Source organism: Corvus hawaiiensis, chromosome 24, assembly GCF_020740725.1.
Source record: "Corvus hawaiiensis isolate bCorHaw1 chromosome 24, bCorHaw1.pri.cur, whole genome shotgun sequence".
Lineage (NCBI taxonomy): Eukaryota > Metazoa > Chordata > Aves > Passeriformes > Corvidae > Corvus > Corvus hawaiiensis.
Window position 1 is genome coordinate 4,711,627 of NC_063236.1, and position 17,876 is coordinate 4,729,502.

A 17,876-nucleotide genomic window follows, 5' to 3' on the forward strand; every position below is an offset into this window, starting at 1 on the left:
GGACCGTCTCGGGGCATCTCGCCCCCGGGAACAGCCCCGCTTCCCGCTCCCCCGGCTCTGGGGAAGGACTGGGACATGGCAGGGGAGGGGTCGCACCCCGGAGCTGCCTCCACCCCTGGGGGACTGTGTCCCACCCGTGTGCCCCGCAGGGCACGTCCTCCCAGAGCTGGGCCAGCCCCAGTGCACTGGGTACAGGACAGGGACACACGCAGCTGCGTGGGCTGGACATGGGGGACACGAGGGACATAGCGGGTACAGGGGATATAGGAACACGAGGGACACAAGAACATCGGGGGCACAGGGACACTGGGTACAGAGCTGATACAGGGACACAGGACAAGGGGAATACAGGAGACATGGGAACATGGGGGACACAGGGGATAGAGGTGATATTGGAACATGAGGGACGTGGGGGACACAGAGGAACACAACTGATATGGGGCTACAGAGGGACACTGGGTACACAGCTGATATGGGAACACAGGAAGATGGGGGACATATGGGGACATGAAGGATACAGGCAATATGGGAACATGAGGGACATAGCTGATAGAGATGGGGAAGGCGGGCACATGGGGGTCACAGTCACAAGGGGACAAAGGGGAATACAGGAGGACATGGGGAACAGAGTTGCTAAGGTGACACAGAGGTCCCAACTCTGGTGGCACACCCTGTGGGTTAGGGAACACAAGTGACACCTGTCCATCTGTGCTGGCACAGGGATGCCAGCAGGTACCATGGGCATGGGGGACACAGCCACAGGGAGGGGTCATGCCTGTCCCCATGGCAGCATGGGCACAACCCCAGGTGTACTGGGCCACAGCTGGAGACAGTGGCATGGGGTGGCCGTGCCCCACAGCATCTGCAGTGTCACCTTAGCAGATGAAGCCTGCCAGGCACCATTAAGCTGGTGAGCCCCCTCTCTGAGTGTCCTCACAGTAGGGCCACCATCAGCAGCCACCATCAGCAGCCACCACAGCTGCTTCTCCCAGTAGTGCCAGAATTACTGTTGTCCCCTCATCACCACCATGGCCTTGCCACCACCCCAGCTGTCCCCTTTTCACCTCTGTGGGTATCCTCTTGTCACCACTGTGTCACCCCTTGGTCACCACCCCACTGTCCCCTTGTCACCACCATGGACATCCTCTTGCTACTACCACAGTTGTCCTCCTGTTATCACCACGGCTGTCCTCTTATTACCAGCATGGTCCTCGTCTCCACCGTGGCTGTCCCGTGGTTACCATCACAGCTTTGTCAGCACCACGGCTGTCCTTCTTGTTACCACGGCCATCCCCCAGTCATCACCGTGGTTGTCCCCTTGTGGCCATCGTCTTGTCACCACCACGGCTGTGCCCATCACCACACACCCAATAAAACAGAGAGGCCACGCTTGTGGTGTCACACACAACGTGTTGCACGGGACTCACAGGTCTCGTCAGAGTCCCCAGTGCCCTGCGGGACTAGCAGGGCCCGTGCCCAACTCACACACTTGGCAAGGTGCCAGCAGAGCCCCGTCCAGAGCCTTTGTGCCGCACACAACTGCAAAGCCCGGCGAACGACTCCCAGCGTGGCACGGAGCGTGCAAGGCCCGCCGGGCTGCAGCAGCCCCTGCAAAGCCCGCACGGAGCCTGGTACCGGGCGCACTTGCCGCCTCCCCACACGGCCCGGGCCGGGACTGTGGCGGCCCCGGGGCTGCGGACGAGGGCGCGGGTCAGAATCGCAGGGCGCTCAGCGGCCGCGGCCTCGCCTATCTGATCGACTCATCCCGCCCGGCCCTGCCGCACAGCGCCCGGGGGCTTCGCGGCGTCTTCTTCTCACCTCGGCCCGGCGGGGCCCGGCCGATCGAATAAGATCAACGTGTAGGGGGAGGGGAGGGGGCGCCTGAGCCACGCACACCCCACACAAACACACACAAACACACGCAAACACACGCAAACACACGCACAAGCGCGCACACAGACACGCACCCGACACACACGCGCGCACACCCGACACACACGCGCGCCTGCACCCGCGCCACCGCCGCCACTTCCGGTCCTGCCCTTTGCACAGCGCGGCCGCGGAGCACGACGGGAAGGCGAGGCGGCGCCGTGGCGCCCCCGCCGGCCGGAGGAGCGCCCTGCACTCTCCCCGCGCCCCACGGGCACCGCCGGGAACCCGCACCGGGAACGGCACCGCCGGGAACCCCCACCGGGCACCCGCACCGGGCACCCCCACCGGGAACGGCACCGCCGGGAACCCCCACAGGGCACCCCCACCGGGGACGGCACCGCCGGGAACCCCCACAGGGCACCCGCACCGGGGACGGCACCGCCGGGCCAGGAGGCTCCACTCAGTAATTTCGCACCCCACAGCCCCGCCAGGGCACCCACAGGGGAGTCCACGCTTTATTTGCACAAATCCTCCCCACCCCAGGACGCCCATAACCATGGGAGCCCTCCAACCCACAGGAGCCAGCCTCCAAGGACCTCCTCACACACACACACACACACACAATGGGACCCACACCACAGCACCCTCGGACAGGGCAGCAGCCTCACAGAACCCCCCTTTCCCAGAGGAACCCCCACCCTGCAGGAAACATCCCCACAGCACCTCCCTGGCACGGCACCAGCCCCACAGGACCCCTCCAAAACCCCCCAGGAGGCCTGCCCCGCCCCACAGCACCCCCAAGCCAGTGCTGCCACAGAGGAACCCCCACTTTATTTGCATGTGGCGGTCCAGTATTTACAACCCGGGGGGGGTCACAGCCCCCCACTGCAGAGGGAGACCCCCCTAAGGGCCCTCATGCTGCAGGGGCGTGGGAAGATCCCACTGATGCGGGGGGCCCTGTGTAGGCCCCACAGTCTGCCATGGTCCCACCACCAGGACCCTGCTCGGCATCAAGAGAAGGGGCTCACGGGGCAGAGCTGGGTCCCCCAGCCACAGGGGTCCCTTCACCCACTTCTCCACAGGATTAACAGGAAATCCTTTTCCAACAGTCTAAAGGTGCCCTGGTGGCCCCCACAGTTGCCCACGGTGGGTTCGAGGAGGGTGATGGGCCATGATGGTCCCCAGGCTGCCACACGCAGGATACAGGCTGCTGCCAGGGGCAGGACCTGGGGTGGTTCAGGGTCAGTACTGGGGTCTCCAGGGTCGGTATCAGGGTCTCCAGGGTCAGCAGTGGGGTCTCTGGTTGGTACTGGGACACTGGGGTCAGTACCGGGGTCTCTGGTCCATACTGGGGTCTCTGGAATCAGTCATAGGATCTCTTGTCAGTCCCAGGGTCTCTCTCAGGTCACCAGCAGGCCTCCAAGTGGTCACTTCCCCACAAGGACGTAGAAGGCCATGAGAAGACAGGACACAGACACAGCCACGTGCAGGCGGGTCCCAATCACAGCAGCTGCAGGTAGGACGGAGTGGGGTGAGACCCCGTGTCCCCATCCCAGATCCATCCTGAATCCCCGTGAGCCCATCCCAGACTCCATGTTCCCATCCCAGATTCCCTGTGAAGCCATCCCAGACCCACTGTTCCTATTCCCAATCCCTGTGTCCCCATCCCAGACCCCTGTGTCCCCATCCCAGAAGCCAATGCTCCCATCCTGGACCCAATGCCCCCGTCCCAGACCCGAACTCAGTGATCACAGCATCCCCATCCTGTACCCCAGTGTTCCCAGTACCCCATCCCAGACCCCAGGATCCCATCCCAACTCCCAGTATTCCCAATGTCTTCATCCCAGTGTTCCCAGTGCCCCCACCCTGTGCCCCAGCGTTCTCAGCGCTCACAGTGTTCCAAGTGCCCCCATCCCAGTCTTCCCAGCACCCCTGCGCCAAATCCCAGTGTCCCCAGTGTCCCCAGTGTCCCTCACCCTTGTGGCAGACTCCCCAGACCCCCCTGCGCTCGGACAGGAGCCAGGTGCGCAGTCGGGGCACCTTCCGCAGGTACGCACAAGTGCAAACCAGTAGCAGCCCGAACACCAGGAGCCCGTCCAGTGAGTAAACTGCGGGAAGGGAGGTCGGGGGGGGTCAGGGGGCACTGCGGGTCCCTGCTCAGCCCCCTCCAAGGGGACCCCCACACTCCATGGGAACAACCTCCCAGCTCTGCCCCTATGGGGGGATGCAGACTTCCCAGGATGCCCCCGGAAAGGGACACAGACTTCCCAGTGTCCCTCCCGAAGACACTCAGGCCGCCCCGTACCCCGCCCCCAAAGGGACACGGTCTCCAATCGCATCCCAAAAGTTCCTCCCAGTCCTCCCCCACCTCAGCCCCATCCAGCCCCCCCCCTCCCCCCCCGGCACCTCAGCGCTCTCCCCACGGCGCCCCGTCAGCCCCCCCGCCTTCGGAACCCCCAAAGCCCCGTTCCCCCCCCCCTCCCTCCCCCGTTAGTCTTTGAGGCCCCGGACCCACTCGGATCCGCCCGGACTCCCCGGGCCCCTCCGTTCCCCAGTTCCCACCGTTGGTCATGGCGGCCCCCCGGCCCTCCCGTCGCCCCACAGCCCCTCGCTCCCGCGTTCCCAGCATGGGCTATGCCGGCCCCCGGCTCTCCCCAGGGCCCCCTCGGTTGCCCCTCGGTTGTCCCGGGCCCCGTTCCCACCGTTGGTCATGGCGGCCCCGGACCCCCCCGGGCCCCCGCGGCGCCAACGCGACAGCGGAAGCGGCCGACAGGCACGGCCAGCCGAGCGCCGACCCGCCCGACGCGGACCCTGAGGAGCAGGCGGCCTCAATCGAGCGCCTATTGGGGGAGGTGCGTGTGCAGCCCCAGTATGGCCCAGTATGGCCCGGTGCCGGCCCAGTGCCCGCCCAGCAGCAGCGATGAGCCCCAGCGCTGCCGCCGCCCCGTCCGCGCAGGAGCTGCTGGTGAGCTCAGCCGTGTGTGACCAGTCCCCATTTCAGTGCTCCAGAGACGCCTCGGTATTCCCAGTAACCCCACAGTGCACCCAGACCCCATTCCAGTCCTCCCAGTAACCCACAAGTACTCCGAGTAATCCCCAGTCCTTCCAGTAACCGCCCCCCCAATGCAACCAGACTCCAGTGAAACCCGGATTCCCCAGTAACTCAATCTCCCCATAACCCCCCAGCATCCAGTGCTCATCCCAGCCCACAGTAAGCCCCAGTCCTCCCAGTAACCCTCCATCCTCCCAGTATCCCGGTACCACCCAAGTGCAATTGGTCTCCATTCCAGCCCTCAGTGAGTTCCAGTCCTCCCAGTAACCCCCCAGTGCAATCTGACCCCCAGGTTCCCCTGTAATTCCCAGTCTAAACCTAAGGCCCCTCTCCAAGCACCAGTCCCCCTCCCAGCCCTTCCAGTAACTGCCAGGCCCCCCAGTAATCCCAGGTCCCCCAATAAACCCCAGTGCCTCCAGTATCCCAGTACTTCCAGTAACCCCAGTCTCCCAGTAACATCATATGTCACCCAATCACCATCCCAGTATCCCCTGTAAGCCTCCCAGTTGACCCCCAGTGCACCCAGTAACTCCCTGCACCCCCCATAATTCCCAGCACACCCAGTCCCCAGCTCAGTTCCTCCAGTAACCCTCAGCTCCCACAGTAACCCACACAATCCAGCAGTCCCAGTGCACCCAGCACCAGCGTTCCCAGTGCTGCTAGTGTTCACAGCAATCCCCAGTGCCCCCAGGGTTCTCAGTGCCCACCAGTGGCCCCCATGGTCCCTGTGTTTCCAGTGCCCCCAGCAGTCCCAGTGCCCCCAGCAAGCCTCAGTGCCCCAAGTTGTCCCAGTTTTCCCAGTGACCCCAGTACCCACAGGGTTCCCAGTGCCTCCAGTGGCCCAAAAGTTCCCACAGTGGTCCCGGTGCTCCCAGAAGTCCCCAGTGCTCCCAGTGTTCCCAGGGCCCCCAGCAAACCTAAGGCTCCCAGTGTTCCCAGGGCCCCCAGTGCCCCCAGCAGTCCCAGTGCTCCCAGTACTCCCTGTGCCCCCAGCAAGCCCAGTGCTCCTAGTACACCCAGTGTTCCTAATGTCCCTAGTGCTCCCAGTGCCCTCAGTCAACCTAGTGCTCCCCCAGAGGGTCTGGTGCTCCCAGTGCCCCCGGCAGACTCCAGTGCCCCCAGTGGTCCCAGTACCCCTACAAACCCAGTGTTCCCAGTACTCCCAGTGTTCCCAATGTACCCAGCATCAGTGTTCCCAGTGCCACCACTGAGTCTGGTGCCCCCAGCACATCCAGTGCACCCATAGTGGTCCCAGTTCCCCTCAGTGCTTCCAGTGCCCCCAGCAGACTCCAGTGTCCAGAGTGGGACTGGTGACCCCAGTGCCCCCAGGAGCAGCCACGGGCACAGTGCCAGCAGCCCAGCGCAGGACATCTGTCACCATCCCCTCAACCCAGTCAGGGCTAATCCCAGGGCTTAGTGCCTCTTGCTGATAGGAGAAGGACCACCGTCACTGCCACCGTCACTGCCACCGTCACTGGCACTGTCACTGGCACTGGCAGGGCACAGCGATGATCCGCTGGTTCTGTGGGGCTGGCCCCGGCTGTGCTCCTGCACCCCCAGCCCCCAGGGTGCAGGGACAAGGAGAGCTGGCACTGAGGACATGGAGCCTTTCACAGAGCGAGAAGGTGAGTAGGATGCCAGGGGGACAAGGACACCCGTGCTGGGGGTGGCAGGGGACAACAGGGGTCATGCCAAGACACATCCCCAGGGCCAACGTCTGCCTGTCCTCTGGTGTTTAGCCTGGGGACCCCTCACCCTCCTTAGGTTCTAACATGTTCTGTTCGGATCTAACATGGAGAATTTCCATTCTCCTGCTCCCACCAAGGCCAGCTGCAGCTCGCAGCGGGAGGGACATCAGGGGTTGATTTGGTCCCCACTAGTGACAACTTTGTCTTTGCCTTTTTCAGGATGATGACAAAGCCTCGAGGAGCAGCGCGGTGCTGGGTGGGTGCTGGGACTAGGGCATGGGGCTGTGGGACCCAGGGGAATGGGGGTGGGGAGTGACGGATACCCCAAGGCAAATGGGGATGCCAGGGGTGATGGAGACACAGGGGCAATGGGAACCTGGATGTTATGGGGACCAGGGAGTGGTGGGAATCCAAAGGGTGATGGGAACTTGGGGTCCTCAGGAGCAATGGGGAACAGATTTCCAGGGACAATGGGGACACTGAAGGTGATAGAGACCCCAAGGACTAATGAAGACCCTGAGGGATGACTAACACCCCAGGGGTGATGGGGACCCCAGGGACAATGAGGACCCCAAGGGACAACAGGAACCTGAGAGGTGATGGGCACCTGATGGGTGGTGGGTACACCAGGGATAATGAGGACCCTAAGGGGTGATGGGAGGATATGAGGACCACAGGGTGGCCTGGGACAGGGACACTTGTACACAGGGACCCTTGGGGTGCTGGGGGCAGCATGTGAGGACTCCAGGCTATGTCACCACAAGACTCCAGGGGCTGGGGGACACAGGGCTGGTGTCCAGGATCTCACCCTGTGCTGGCATGTGGCTCCTCCCCACCCGCCGGTGACCCTATCCCAGGTTGTCCTACCCCTTGTGGTGACCCCATCCCCCCATGACCCCCTCCCTGGTGACCCTTTCCCACTGGTGACTTCATTTTTCGGTGACCCATCCCCTGGTGCTCCCATCCCCCACTGATCCCCCTACCCCTCCAGAAGGTGACAGGAGCGATGTTCTCTCCCTGGACCTGGCCCCTGATGGCCACAGGGGCCTCATTCAGCCTAAGAAGGTGCCAAACCCGATGCGGGAGTCCCGGAGCCACCGGGACCTGCACCGGGAACTGCTCTTCAGCCACAGCAGGTGGGCATAGGGACGGGCCTGCCTCCAGCTGGGTGGCCGGGTGGGGTGGCCGGTTGAAGTCTGTCATCCCCACAGGGGGATCCTGCCCCGGCACAGGGCCGAGCTCCCGCGGGTGCTGGAGAGCCTCCGGCTGAGGCAGCTGCGGGAGGAGCTGCGGGGGCCCCCGTCCGACCTGGAGCAGCAGCTGAGGAAGCGCCACCAGAGACTTGAAGAGGTCTGTGATGTCTCTTTGTCCTTGTCCTTCTGTCCCAGCCTCCATCCCTGCATCCAGGCCAACCCTCCTGCCTTCACCTCACCATCATCCATCCATTCATCCACCCATGTATCCATCCACCATCCATCCATGTACCCATGAATTCATCCTCCCATCCAACCTCCATGCACCCATGTATCCATCCATCCATCCATCCATCCATCCATCCATTCCTCCATCCGTCCATCCATCCCTCCATCCATCCATCCACGCATCCATCCATGTGCCCATCCATCCATCTGTCCATCCATCCGTCCATCCATCCGTCCATCCGTCCATCCATCCATCCATCCATTCCTCCATCCGTCCATCCATCCATCCGTCCATCCATCCATCCATCCATTCCTCCATCCGTCCATCCATCCATCCATCCATCCATCCATCCATCCATCCATCCACGCATCCATCCATCCGTCCATCCATCCACGCATCCATCCATCCGTCCATCCCTCCATCCATCCCTCCATCCATCCCTCCATCCATCCCTCCATCCATCCATCCATCCATCCATCCATCCTCCCCATGCCCATCCAGCTACCTATCCATGTCTTTCCCTGGGCACAGCCAGGTGCTGATCAGGCTGTTGGGGCAGTTGGGCTGAGTAATATCCAGGCAACTTGGTGGGTGGCTGAGGGAAGTTGGACGGAGTGGACACAGGTCAAGGGATGGCCAACAGTGACCAGGTCATGGTGACAGCTGAGGAAATACCTGGCTCAGGAGACAGCCGGGTCATGGGGAGGGCTGGGGGGATCCCAACCAGGCCCCATGGCTGCCCCTCCTGCAGCACGAGCGGGAGGTGGCTGGGCCAGAGCCGGACCCTCGCCCCGAGTTCCTGCTGGTGAGGGACAGCCTGCGGAAGATGAAGCTGGAGGAGGCGGGTGCCCGGCAGACTTGAGCGGAAGCCAGCCCAGCAGAGCTCCCTGAGGCCCCCGGCACACACTGGGCTGCCCCCGTCCCCAGCACATCCTGGGACTGGGAACGGCACCCAGCGCTGCCATTCTGGGTGAGCTTGTGGTCAGGGATGAGTACTGGAGCCTTGGTGTCCCCATGCCAGTGACAACCAGGGTGCCAGGGCTGGAAGGAGCTGATAAAGCCAGGGCAGTGCCACGGGTGATGTGGAGGATGCAGGCAACACTCTCCCCCTGACCTGCACCTGCCCTGGCTCCATGAACCAGAAAACATCAAATAAAGTCTTTTATTTGTTTTTCTTGATTGAAATGGGACAGAGACAGGAATGGGGCGGTATTGCCATGGGCTGATGGTGCATGGTGGGGATGAAGGGTGGCCATGGTGGCCACTGGCTCATTTTGCTGGTGGTGCCACCAGCCCAGCTGCAGCTGGTGTCCATCCAAGGCCTTCAGCCATCCCCTGGTGGCACAGAGCCTTCCTCACTCATTCAGTCTCCCTCTCCTTTCTCCTCTGTCTTCTCCTGGTGTTTCTTTCCATTTCCACAGTTAAACGTGTTTCACCCCTGCCCCTTCCACCTGCAGCTGGAGCCCGCTGGGAGGGAAGGAGGCACTGATCTCACATCAGCAGCCCCAGGCTGGCAGCACCGCCCTGGGCACCAAGGAGGGGAACAGGCCATTGTTCTGGGGAGCCTGCAGCCCCCTCCACACTGCTCCCTGCATCCCCCTGCCTGCACCCTGCCAGTTCCCTGCCTTTTCACCCCATCCTGTCCAGCCCATCCCACGAGGATGAGCCTCTTCCCCACCCTGCCAGGTGCAGCAATGCAGGATGTGCCCAACTCACCCCAATCCAGCTCAGAGGGGCCACAGTTGCTGTGGCATTATCTTGTCACGGCCTGGGAGAGCCTTGGCACCATCCTGGCACTGTCCTGCTGTGCATGGCCAGGGCAAGGATGGGGACAGTGGTCCCTGTGCTTGGCCCATGCCTACACGGCACTAAGGATGGAGCCTCCAATAAGCACCACATGAGGCTGTGCCAGGCTGCAGTGCCACACCACACCAAATTGCAGCACCCCATGCTGCACTGTGCCAGGCCATGCTGTGACACACCTATACCGTGCCATGACATTCCATGCCAGGCCACAGTTCCATCCCACACCACACAGTTCTATGCCATGCTGTGCCACACTGTACCAGGCTGAACCACACCATACCATGCCATGCCATGCCATATCAACATGAACCAAACCATGGTAAAACATCTCACACCATGCCATGTCATGCTATGCCACCAAGAGCCACGCCACACTGTACGTTCCCGTGCCACCCACCCCATACCATACAGTGCCATGCAGTGCCATTCCATGCCACACAGTGCCGTACCGTGCCGTACCGTACCGTGCCGTGCCGTGTCATTCCATTCCGTGCCGTGCGGTGCAGCGGAGCGGGGCGGGGACTGGGGCAGGTGTTGCTCCCCCCGCTCCTCCCTCCGCTCAAGCCCAGACCCGTCCGTGCCCCGGCGCAGCAGAGCCGGCAGCGGCGGCGGGCCCAGGTAAGGGATTCTCCCACCCCGTCGGGACCCCCGGGATGTTTGCTCTGCCTCTGGCCGCCCAGTGCGACATGGAGCGGGTTGGGGAAACTGAGGCACAGCGAGGTGACGGCGCTGGAAAAGGGGTGTGAACCCCCTCCCCCCCCCCGCCCCACTGCCCCCCTTTCACTCCCTCCCCAAGAGTTTGGGGGTCTTGGGGTGCTGGGGACCCCCTTTTCCCAGGCCGGCGGTCGCTCCCACCCCAGGATCTGCCGCCAGCCCAGACGGAAAAGAAAGGAAAACTGGCAGAGGTGCGCAGTGAAACCAGCTGGGGCGGGAGCGAGGGGCCCCCGCGCCCCCCCCCGCCGCACCCCTACCACCTTTGAGCCCTTCAAGAGTGTCACCCTTCCCCCGCCCCGCGTTGTCCGCACCCTTTATTTATGGTAGGACCTACAAGAAGGCAAAGCAAACACAGCCTCGCCTCCCCGCCGGCGCCATCGCGGCACACCCGGTGTGACATGAGGCGTTTTGGGGGTGCGGGGTGGGGGGCACCCATGGGTGCAGCCCGGCTAGGGGCGTGGGGACGAGCTGTGTCCCCCCTGTTGCCCGCAGGGGTCCCGGCGCGGCATGGGGGAGGCAAGTGACACGGACAGCGGGATCATGCTGCACTCGGGTGAGAAGGGGGGTTGGGGGTGAGGGAGGTTTGGGGTGCCCCTGTCGCCCATGGGTGCTCTGATAGACGTGCCCCTCCTTCCCAGGCAGAGAACCGAGGACTTGGGTGCATGGGGACACTCTGGGGACATACAAGAGCTGCTTGGGAAAAGCTTTGGGGAAATGAAGGGGTAGAGGAATGGGGGCTTCCCCTGGGTTTGGGGAGGCACCCCCAGTGTGGTGGGGGGTGCTCTGGACAGGATTTGACTCAGACGGGTTTGGCTTGGGATGGCTGAGTCAGACTGAAACCTTCCTCCTGTGCCCCCCCCCTTCCCCAGCAGGGACGTCACGCCTGTCCCGGGGGGGCTGGAGCGCCCATGGTGCTGCTGGGGCAATTCATGCATACCCTGGCGGATTGGAGGACCCCCATGGGTGCTGCTGGGGGGGGGGCGGGGGGCGGTTCTGGATACCCTGGGGGGGTTGGAACACCAATGGGTGCTGCTGGGTGGGGGAAACCGGTGTCCCAGGGGAGTCAGAACACCCACGGGTGCTGCCGGGGGGGAAGGGAGGCACAGCTGCTTTGGGGCAGCCGGAGCACCCATGGGTGCTGCTAGGAGGGTCACGGCTGCTTTTTCCTCCCCTTGCGGTGGAGGGAAACTAAGGCAGGGAGGCTGTGGGGTGGCGGGGGATGGTACGTGGGTGCTCCCATCCCTCCAGACATCCGTGTGTCCGTTCCAGGCCCCGACAGCCCGGTGTCCCCGCCGAAGGAGCGGGTGCAGGCGGGGCGGCGGCAGCAGCAGGCGCTGGAGGCGCGGCTCGACGGCTGCGTCCAGGAGCTGCGGCGGCTGTGCCTGCGGGAGGCGGTGAGCAGGGCACGAGGACCCCTTGCCTGCCCTCACATGCTGCCATGGCTCTGCTCAGTGTCCCTGTGCCGTCCTCAGGAGCTGACAGGGACCCTGCCCCGCGAGTACCCCCTGAAAGCCGGCGAGAAGCCCCCCAAAGTCCGGCGCAGGATCGGGGCTGCCTTCAAGCTGGATGAGATTGTCGTTCTGCGTGGGGTGGTGAGGGGGTCCCTGGGGTGAAAAGGTGGTGGGGACCCCATCCCCTCCCCTCCCCTCCCCTGGGTGCCTGAGGGACACCTGGAAATGTCACCATCCCCATCCCATGGGTGGTGGTTGGGTGCCGAGTGCTGTGAGTGGGAGGGGCAGGGGGGTACTTCCAAGCGTGATGGATGGTGTTGGGGGGCTGAGATACCCCAGTGAAGGGAGGTGTTTGGGTTCTGAATGTGATGTTTGGTGTTGGGGTCCCCAGGGGATGGGACAAAGTGGGGTTCCAAGCATGATGGGTGGTGTTGGGGTGTTAATGGGTTGTCATGGGGTCCTAAACATAATGTGTGGAGTTGGGGTGCCAAGGTGATGGGTGGAGGAGGGGTACCAGGTGTGATGAGTGGTATCAGGGTGCCAGAATTATGGGAGGAGGTGGGTTCCAACTGTTATGGGTAGTGGTGGGGTTTGAGCATGACGGGTGGTGTTGGGATCCAAGAGTGGTGCTGGGTGTCGGGATTCCAGATGAGATGCTGGGAGGGGTTGGGATCCCAAGTGCTGTGGGTGGTGTTGGAGTGTTAAGCACAATGGGTGGCTTGGGGTGTCGAGGTGTGGTTCTGAGCATGTCCCCCGCCCCCAGGACCCTCTGGAACGGGAGCGGGCACTGCAGCTGCAGATTGCCGAGGCCTCCCGCCGGCTCTGCCACGAGGAGAACATTGGCCGGCGGGTGCGGAAGAGGCGGCAGACGGCGGCGCTCCGGGAGGAGCAGAAGCTGCGGGACCTGGAGCAGGTCCTGATCCAGCGGCGGCTCCTGGCAGGGCAGCGGGACACAAGCACTGCCGAGGGTGAGCCCCCCGAGCCCCCCAGCTGGTGGGGGGATGCTGGAGGGCAGGGAGGCAGAATGGGGTGCTGCTTGGTTGGGTGTCCCTGGGGAATGCACCTGAATTCCACATTCCCTGTGCACCCCACTGGATGCAGCCCAGTCCTTCATCCCAAGTGCATGCACCCCTCTGGATGCACCCCAATATGCCATCCACAATGCCTGCACCCCAGTTCCCCATCCCTGGTGAATGCACCTCCCTGGATGCACCCCAACCTTCCATCCCCTGTGAATACAACCCAGTTCTACACCCCCAATGAATGCACCCCCCCCCCAAATGCCCCCAACATACCATCCTTGGTGAATGCACCCCAGTTCCCTATCCCTGCTGAATGCACCCCTTGGATGCCCTCTGGAAGGCTGTCCCTGGTACATGCACCTCAGTACGCTCTCACTGTCAATGCACCCTGTTGAAGGTACCCCAATACTTCATCTCTGGTGGTTGTACCCTCGTGAGCGCACCCCAAAACTTTGTCCCCAGTGCATGCACCCCAACACACCAGCCCTTGCGTATGTACCCCCTTCATGCACCCCAGAACTCCATCCCTAGTGCATGCACCCCGATAAACCATCCCCAGCGGTACCCAGTGAATCCACCCCAGTACTTCACCTGCATTCATTGCACTCCCCTGAATGTACCCCAATACTTCACCCTTGCCGCTTGCACCCCATAACTCTCCCCGATCACCCATCCTCAGCACGTGCACCCAAAGGGGGGCAGGATGTGGCCCAGCTGCCGTGTCCCCATCCCAGTGGCGGCCATCCAAGGCTGTCCCCATTCTCTCTGTCCCCGTCCCCTCCAAGGACCAGGGCCACAGCAGCGCTGGCGGCGCCTTCCCTGCTGGTACCCCCAGCCTGCCCATCCCAGGCAGGCTGGGAACTGCATGCGGCTTGGTGGAGCCGGCCTGGCCGGTACCGCCGCCATCCTGGGGCATGTTGGGACAGGCAGCGTGGGAGAGGGGAGCGGAGGCCCGCGGGGATGCGCTGGGTGGTGGCGGGGCCGTGGGAGCGCTTTGGCACCCGGAGGCGGCCCCGGCTCTGTTCTCACAGGGCCCTGCCCCACAGAGCTCAGTGCCTCCGACGAGAGCTCCATGTCTGACGCCGGCCTGCTGGAGGAGGGTGAGGGGGCTGTTGGGAGCAGGGGGGACACCAGGGTACCCCTTGTATGTTCCCTCCATTCCAACCCTTCCTGTGTCCCCTCTATTCCAACTCTCCCTGTGTCCTCTCCATCCCAACCCACACAGGTCCCCTCCATCCCACTCCACTGCCATGTGTTCCCTCTATGCCATTCCTGTGTGTCCCTTCCAACCCCCCACATGTCCCCTCTGTGCCATTCTCCTGTGTGTCCCTTCCATCCCAACCCCCCACATGTCCCCTCCATGCCAACCATCCACCTGTTCCCTCCATCCCAACCCTCTCTTTGTGTCCCCTCCATCCCAACCCTCCATCTCTCCTACAGAGGACACACGGCCACCAGGACCTGCCACCCCACGGAGGTCCCCATCTCCAAAGGACCCCGCCGAGGAGGAGGAGGAGTCAGGGCTTCTGACGGCCCCCCCCACTCCCTGGCAGGAGACCAGCCTGGACAGACCCTATGAGAGGGCCAAAAATGCCAGTGTGGACCCTGAGGATGGGGAAACCCAGAGCTCCCAGTGCTATCTTGGGTCCCTGATGGCTGCCCCCGCCAGCTCCTTGGCCCCCGGCAGCCCTGACCCCACAGGCTCCCCAGCATCCAGGACAGGGGACCCTCCCTACCGGTTCATCCCCATCCGGACCCTGGTGCTGTGCCAGCAGGCGGGTTCCAGCGCTCCCAGCACCCCACAGCCATCAGGACGGCGGGCACAGACCCAGTCCCTGAGGTATGTCCTGAGCAGGGGGAGGATAGGCAAGGGTTCCTGCAAGGGAGGATGGAGATAATCCCATGTGGACGATGGAGCTCAATCCATGGGAAGGAGGATGGAGATAGTCCCACTGGGAATAAGATGGAGCTAACCTTGTGGGAAAGAGGATGGGAGTAACCCTGGAGCTAACCCTGTGGGAAGGAGGATGGAAGTAATCCTGTGGAAGAGGATGAAGAGAACCTCGTGGAGATGATGGTGCTAAAGCCATGGGGAGGAGGATGGAGATAATCCCATGGAGAGGATAATGGAGAGAACACCAAGGGAAGGGTGGACCTAACTGTATGGGGAGGATGGAGAAAATCTTATGGGGAGGATGGAGAAAATCTTATGGGGAGGACAGATATAATCCCATAGGGAGGGGATGGATCTAACCCCATGGAGATGGTGGAGCTGAGTCATGGGGAGGATGGAGACAATATTATCGGGGAGGATGGAGATAATCCCAGAGCCAGGATGAAGATAATCCTGTGGGGGGGATGTGGGAGAAAACCCTGTGGGGAGGATGGACAGAAATCCATTGGGAGGAGGTTGGAGATAATTCCATGGAGAGGATGGAAGTAACCCTATGGAGATGATGGAGGTCAGCCCCATGGGGAGGATGAACTAATCCCTTGGGAGGAGGCTGGAGACTGCCCCCCCGGGAAACTGGAGCTAATGCCATGGGAGGAGGCTGGATGTGTCCCCACTAGGTGGCTGCACCCCACACCCATGGGCGCACCTTTCCCAGGGCTCGCCCTGGCTTTGGGGCAAGGGGAAGGGTCCTCCCACAGCCACAGTGTCTTGCCTGCAGGGTGGACCCGTGCTGGCAGCCAGCCGAGCCGCGGGGCCGCAGCGTCGCACCCCGCCGGCGCCCCACCTACTACACGGTCACCGTGCCCACCTCCTGCATCCTGAGCCCCGGCCCCGCGTGCCGCTCTGGCTCCGATGACAGCATCTCCGACCTCTCCAGCATCTCCCACGCCACCTCCCCGGGCAGCAGCAGCCCTGACGTGTCCTTTGCAGTTCCGCTGCCCCTTACCGAGCCTGGTTACCACCCGCGAGGTGCCCTCCAGTTCCTGCCGTCCGCTGGCCCCCCGACTTTCCTGTACGAGCAGGATCTGGCCCCGCTGCGGTACCAGCGCCTGGTGCCCTCCCGCAGCCGCATTGTGCGCACGCCCTCGCTCAAGGACTACGCGCCCGCTGGGGCCCGGGGGCTCTCCAAGGCTGCCGTCACTGAGGAGCTCAAGTCGTGGCACCAACGTGCCCAGCTGAGGGGTGCCCGGCCCCACTCCCTTGACCGGCAAGGGGCTTTCCGGAGACCCCATGGTGGGACCACTAGGGAGGGGCCCATTGCTCGTGGAGTCCTGTCACTGGTTCAGGTAGGACACGGTGTCTGGCTGGGGTTTGAATGGGAGTGGTCATGTGGGAGAAAGGAGACCCCCTGGGTGCTGTCCTGCAGGTGACATGAGTTGTCACCCTGAGTGAGTAGTGTAGGGACATGTGGCTCTGGTGGGGTTCCATGAGGATTTCTGGAGCAGGAGTGAAGTCCTGAGGGGGTCCATGGGGTCCTGTGAGGGTTGTTGGGGCAGGACTGGGATCCCAGAAGGGACCCTGGGGCAGGACCATGGTCTCAGGAGGATCCCGAGGAGACGATCAAGGTCCTTTAAGATCCTTTGGGGCAAGATCGGGACCCTCTAAGGGTCCTCTGAGCAGGTCCAAGGTCCCATAGGTTGAGTCTGGAGGGTCCCTGATGGTCCCTGGGGCAGGACCACGATCCTGAGTGGGTCCTCATGGGAAGATTAGGGTCCTGAGGGAATCGCAGGGGAAGAATTCAGGTCCCAGAGGAGTCTCTGGGGCAGAACTGGGTTCCTGAGGAGATTCAGTGGCCAGGACCAGGGTCTTGTGAGGGTCTTGGAAACAGAAATAAGGTCCTTTAAGGTCCTTCAGGGCAGTATGAGGACCTGCTAAGGGTCCCATGGGCAGGTTTGGAGTCCCATCTGGGTCCCAGGGGCAGAACCAGGACCCCTGGGGCAGGACTGGGGTCCCATGTGAGTCTGTCAGGACTTTAAGGGGCTCTCTGGAGCAGGGCTGGGGTTCCATGTAGGTCCCTACTTTCTGTTGAAGGTCCCAAGGGCAAGGCCAGGACCCTATGGGGGTTCCTGTGGAAGAACTGGGGTCCCATGGGAAAGACCAGGACCTTAAGGGGGTTACTAGAGCAAGATTGGGGTCTCACAAGAGTCCCATGGGAAGGATCAGGACTTCAAGGGGGTCTCTAGGGCAGGACCTATGTGAGTCCCTCCTGTCACACCCAGTTTGCCACAAGCAGGATTCATGTGGGTCCCTGGGGCAGCACTGGGGTGGCCTTGAGCAGGGAAGGGTCCCTGCAGACACTGAAGGGGCCAGCTTCCTCTCTCCTCCTGGAGGTCTTGCTGGGACAAATGCTGGGCAAGTGGGGACCTGCGGCCATGCCCCCTCAACTGCCCCAGCTCAACGCCGGTACCGGGATGTGCCCCCGGTGGTGTGCCCAAACAGGGTGGGGGCCAACACCCACAGGGTCTTTGTCCCCCCAGGGCCCCCCGGTGCAGGTGCTGCGACGCTCAGCAGCCGGCGTGCCTGTGCAGGTCTACGTGCCCGAGAACGGTGAGATCGTCACACAAGTGTGAGTGCCCACACCCCCAGCCTGGGGCAGGGGGCACATCCTGGCTGGCCCAGGCACGGCGGGGATGTCTCACGCCTCCCCACCCCGGCGTGGGGGCACGGGTGGGAGCCACGGCAGGGTGGCAGGGGCTGGCCCCCACCCTGTGTTCCCTCACTGGCACTGCGATGCTGATAGGGACACTGTGACCCCGATGCTTGCGGTGACCTTGGTGTCACCACGATCCTGAATTTGAGGTTCTGGTCTCTAATAAAGGTGCTTTTTGGGATACGTCACCCTCAGGATGTGTCACCTCCGTGCCCCCTCTGAGGTCCCCCATCCCTGGGTCCAGT

General features: G+C 62.9%; 3 protein-coding genes and 1 non-coding gene across 9 annotated transcripts; 2 read left to right on the top strand and 2 right to left on the bottom strand.

Annotated features, from left to right (window-relative positions):
- Nucleotides 1-1,706: 1,706 nt before the first annotated feature.
- Nucleotides 1,707-1,996, bottom strand: LOC125338149. The gene has a single exon (XR_007208209.1). It is a non-coding gene; the product is annotated as a small Cajal body-specific RNA 2 (non-coding RNA).
- A 685-nt stretch (nucleotides 1,997-2,681) lies between these two features.
- Nucleotides 2,682-4,681, bottom strand: TMEM167B (transmembrane protein 167B). 2 transcript variants are annotated; one of them, XM_048328449.1, is made up of 3 exons: nucleotides 4,575-4,681; nucleotides 3,849-3,980; nucleotides 2,682-3,382 (listed from the first exon to the last, which is right to left on the bottom strand). In XM_048328449.1, exons 1-3 carry the CDS (start codon nucleotides 4,582-4,584, stop codon nucleotides 3,300-3,302), a joined length of 225 nt encoding a protein of 74 aa, XP_048184406.1. In that variant the 5' UTR covers nucleotides 4,585-4,681; the 3' UTR covers nucleotides 2,682-3,299. The 2 variants fall into 2 exon arrangements, with proteins under 2 accessions (XP_048184406.1, XP_048184407.1); XM_048328450.1 differs by lacking the exon at nucleotides 4,575-4,681 and adding an exon at nucleotides 4,435-4,448.
- A 1,705-nt stretch (nucleotides 4,682-6,386) lies between these two features.
- Nucleotides 6,387-9,205, top strand: LOC125337959 (protein FAM107B-like). The gene is made up of 5 exons (XM_048328253.1): nucleotides 6,387-6,549; nucleotides 6,832-6,868; nucleotides 7,604-7,748; nucleotides 7,824-7,962; nucleotides 8,786-9,205. The coding sequence occupies exons 1-5, from the start codon at nucleotides 6,433-6,435 to the stop codon at nucleotides 8,894-8,896; spliced, it is 549 nt and encodes a 182-aa protein (XP_048184210.1). The 5' UTR covers nucleotides 6,387-6,432; the 3' UTR covers nucleotides 8,897-9,205.
- INAVA (innate immunity activator) lies at nucleotides 8,938-17,819 on the top strand. 5 transcript variants are annotated; one of them, XM_048328251.1, is made up of 10 exons: nucleotides 9,296-10,458; nucleotides 10,701-10,877; nucleotides 11,048-11,107; nucleotides 11,824-11,948; nucleotides 12,027-12,146; nucleotides 12,769-12,973; nucleotides 14,074-14,127; nucleotides 14,468-14,867; nucleotides 15,700-16,267; nucleotides 17,459-17,819. In XM_048328251.1, exons 3-10 carry the CDS (start codon nucleotides 11,062-11,064, stop codon nucleotides 17,549-17,551), a joined length of 1,611 nt encoding a protein of 536 aa, XP_048184208.1. In that variant the 5' UTR covers nucleotides 9,296-10,458; nucleotides 10,701-10,877; nucleotides 11,048-11,061; the 3' UTR covers nucleotides 17,552-17,819. The 5 variants fall into 5 exon arrangements, with proteins under 5 accessions (XP_048184209.1, XP_048184208.1, XP_048184204.1 ...); XM_048328252.1 differs by lacking the exons at nucleotides 9,296-10,458; nucleotides 10,701-10,877 and adding an exon at nucleotides 8,938-9,004; XM_048328247.1 differs by lacking the exon at nucleotides 10,701-10,877.
- Nucleotides 17,820-17,876: the final 57 nt, after the last annotated feature.

Excerpts from the sequence above, each read along its gene's own strand:
- TMEM167B (XM_048328449.1), bottom strand. Across the intron at positions 3,383-3,848 it reads CTGGGGAGTCTGCCACAAGG|CTGCTGTGATTGGGACCCGC; the intron begins GTGAGGGACACT and ends TCCTACCTGCAG.
- LOC125337959 (XM_048328253.1), top strand. The coding sequence starts at position 6,433 with ATGATCCGCTGGTTCTGTGGGGCTGGCCCCGGCTGTGCTCCTGCACCC. Across the intron at positions 6,550-6,831 it reads GCCTTTCACAGAGCGAGAAG|GATGATGACAAAGCCTCGAG; the intron begins GTGAGTAGGATG and ends TGCCTTTTTCAG. Across the intron at positions 7,749-7,823 it reads CTGCTCTTCAGCCACAGCAG|GGGGATCCTGCCCCGGCACA; the intron begins GTGGGCATAGGG and ends TCATCCCCACAG.
- INAVA (XM_048328247.1), top strand. The coding sequence starts at position 10,182 with ATGTCATGCTATGCCACCAAGAGCCACGCCACACTGTACGTTCCCGTG. Across the intron at positions 10,459-11,047 it reads GGCAGCGGCGGCGGGCCCAG|GGTCCCGGCGCGGCATGGGG; the intron begins GTAAGGGATTCT and ends GTTGCCCGCAGG. Across the intron at positions 14,128-14,467 it reads CGCCGGCCTGCTGGAGGAGG|AGGACACACGGCCACCAGGA; the intron begins GTGAGGGGGCTG and ends TCTCTCCTACAG.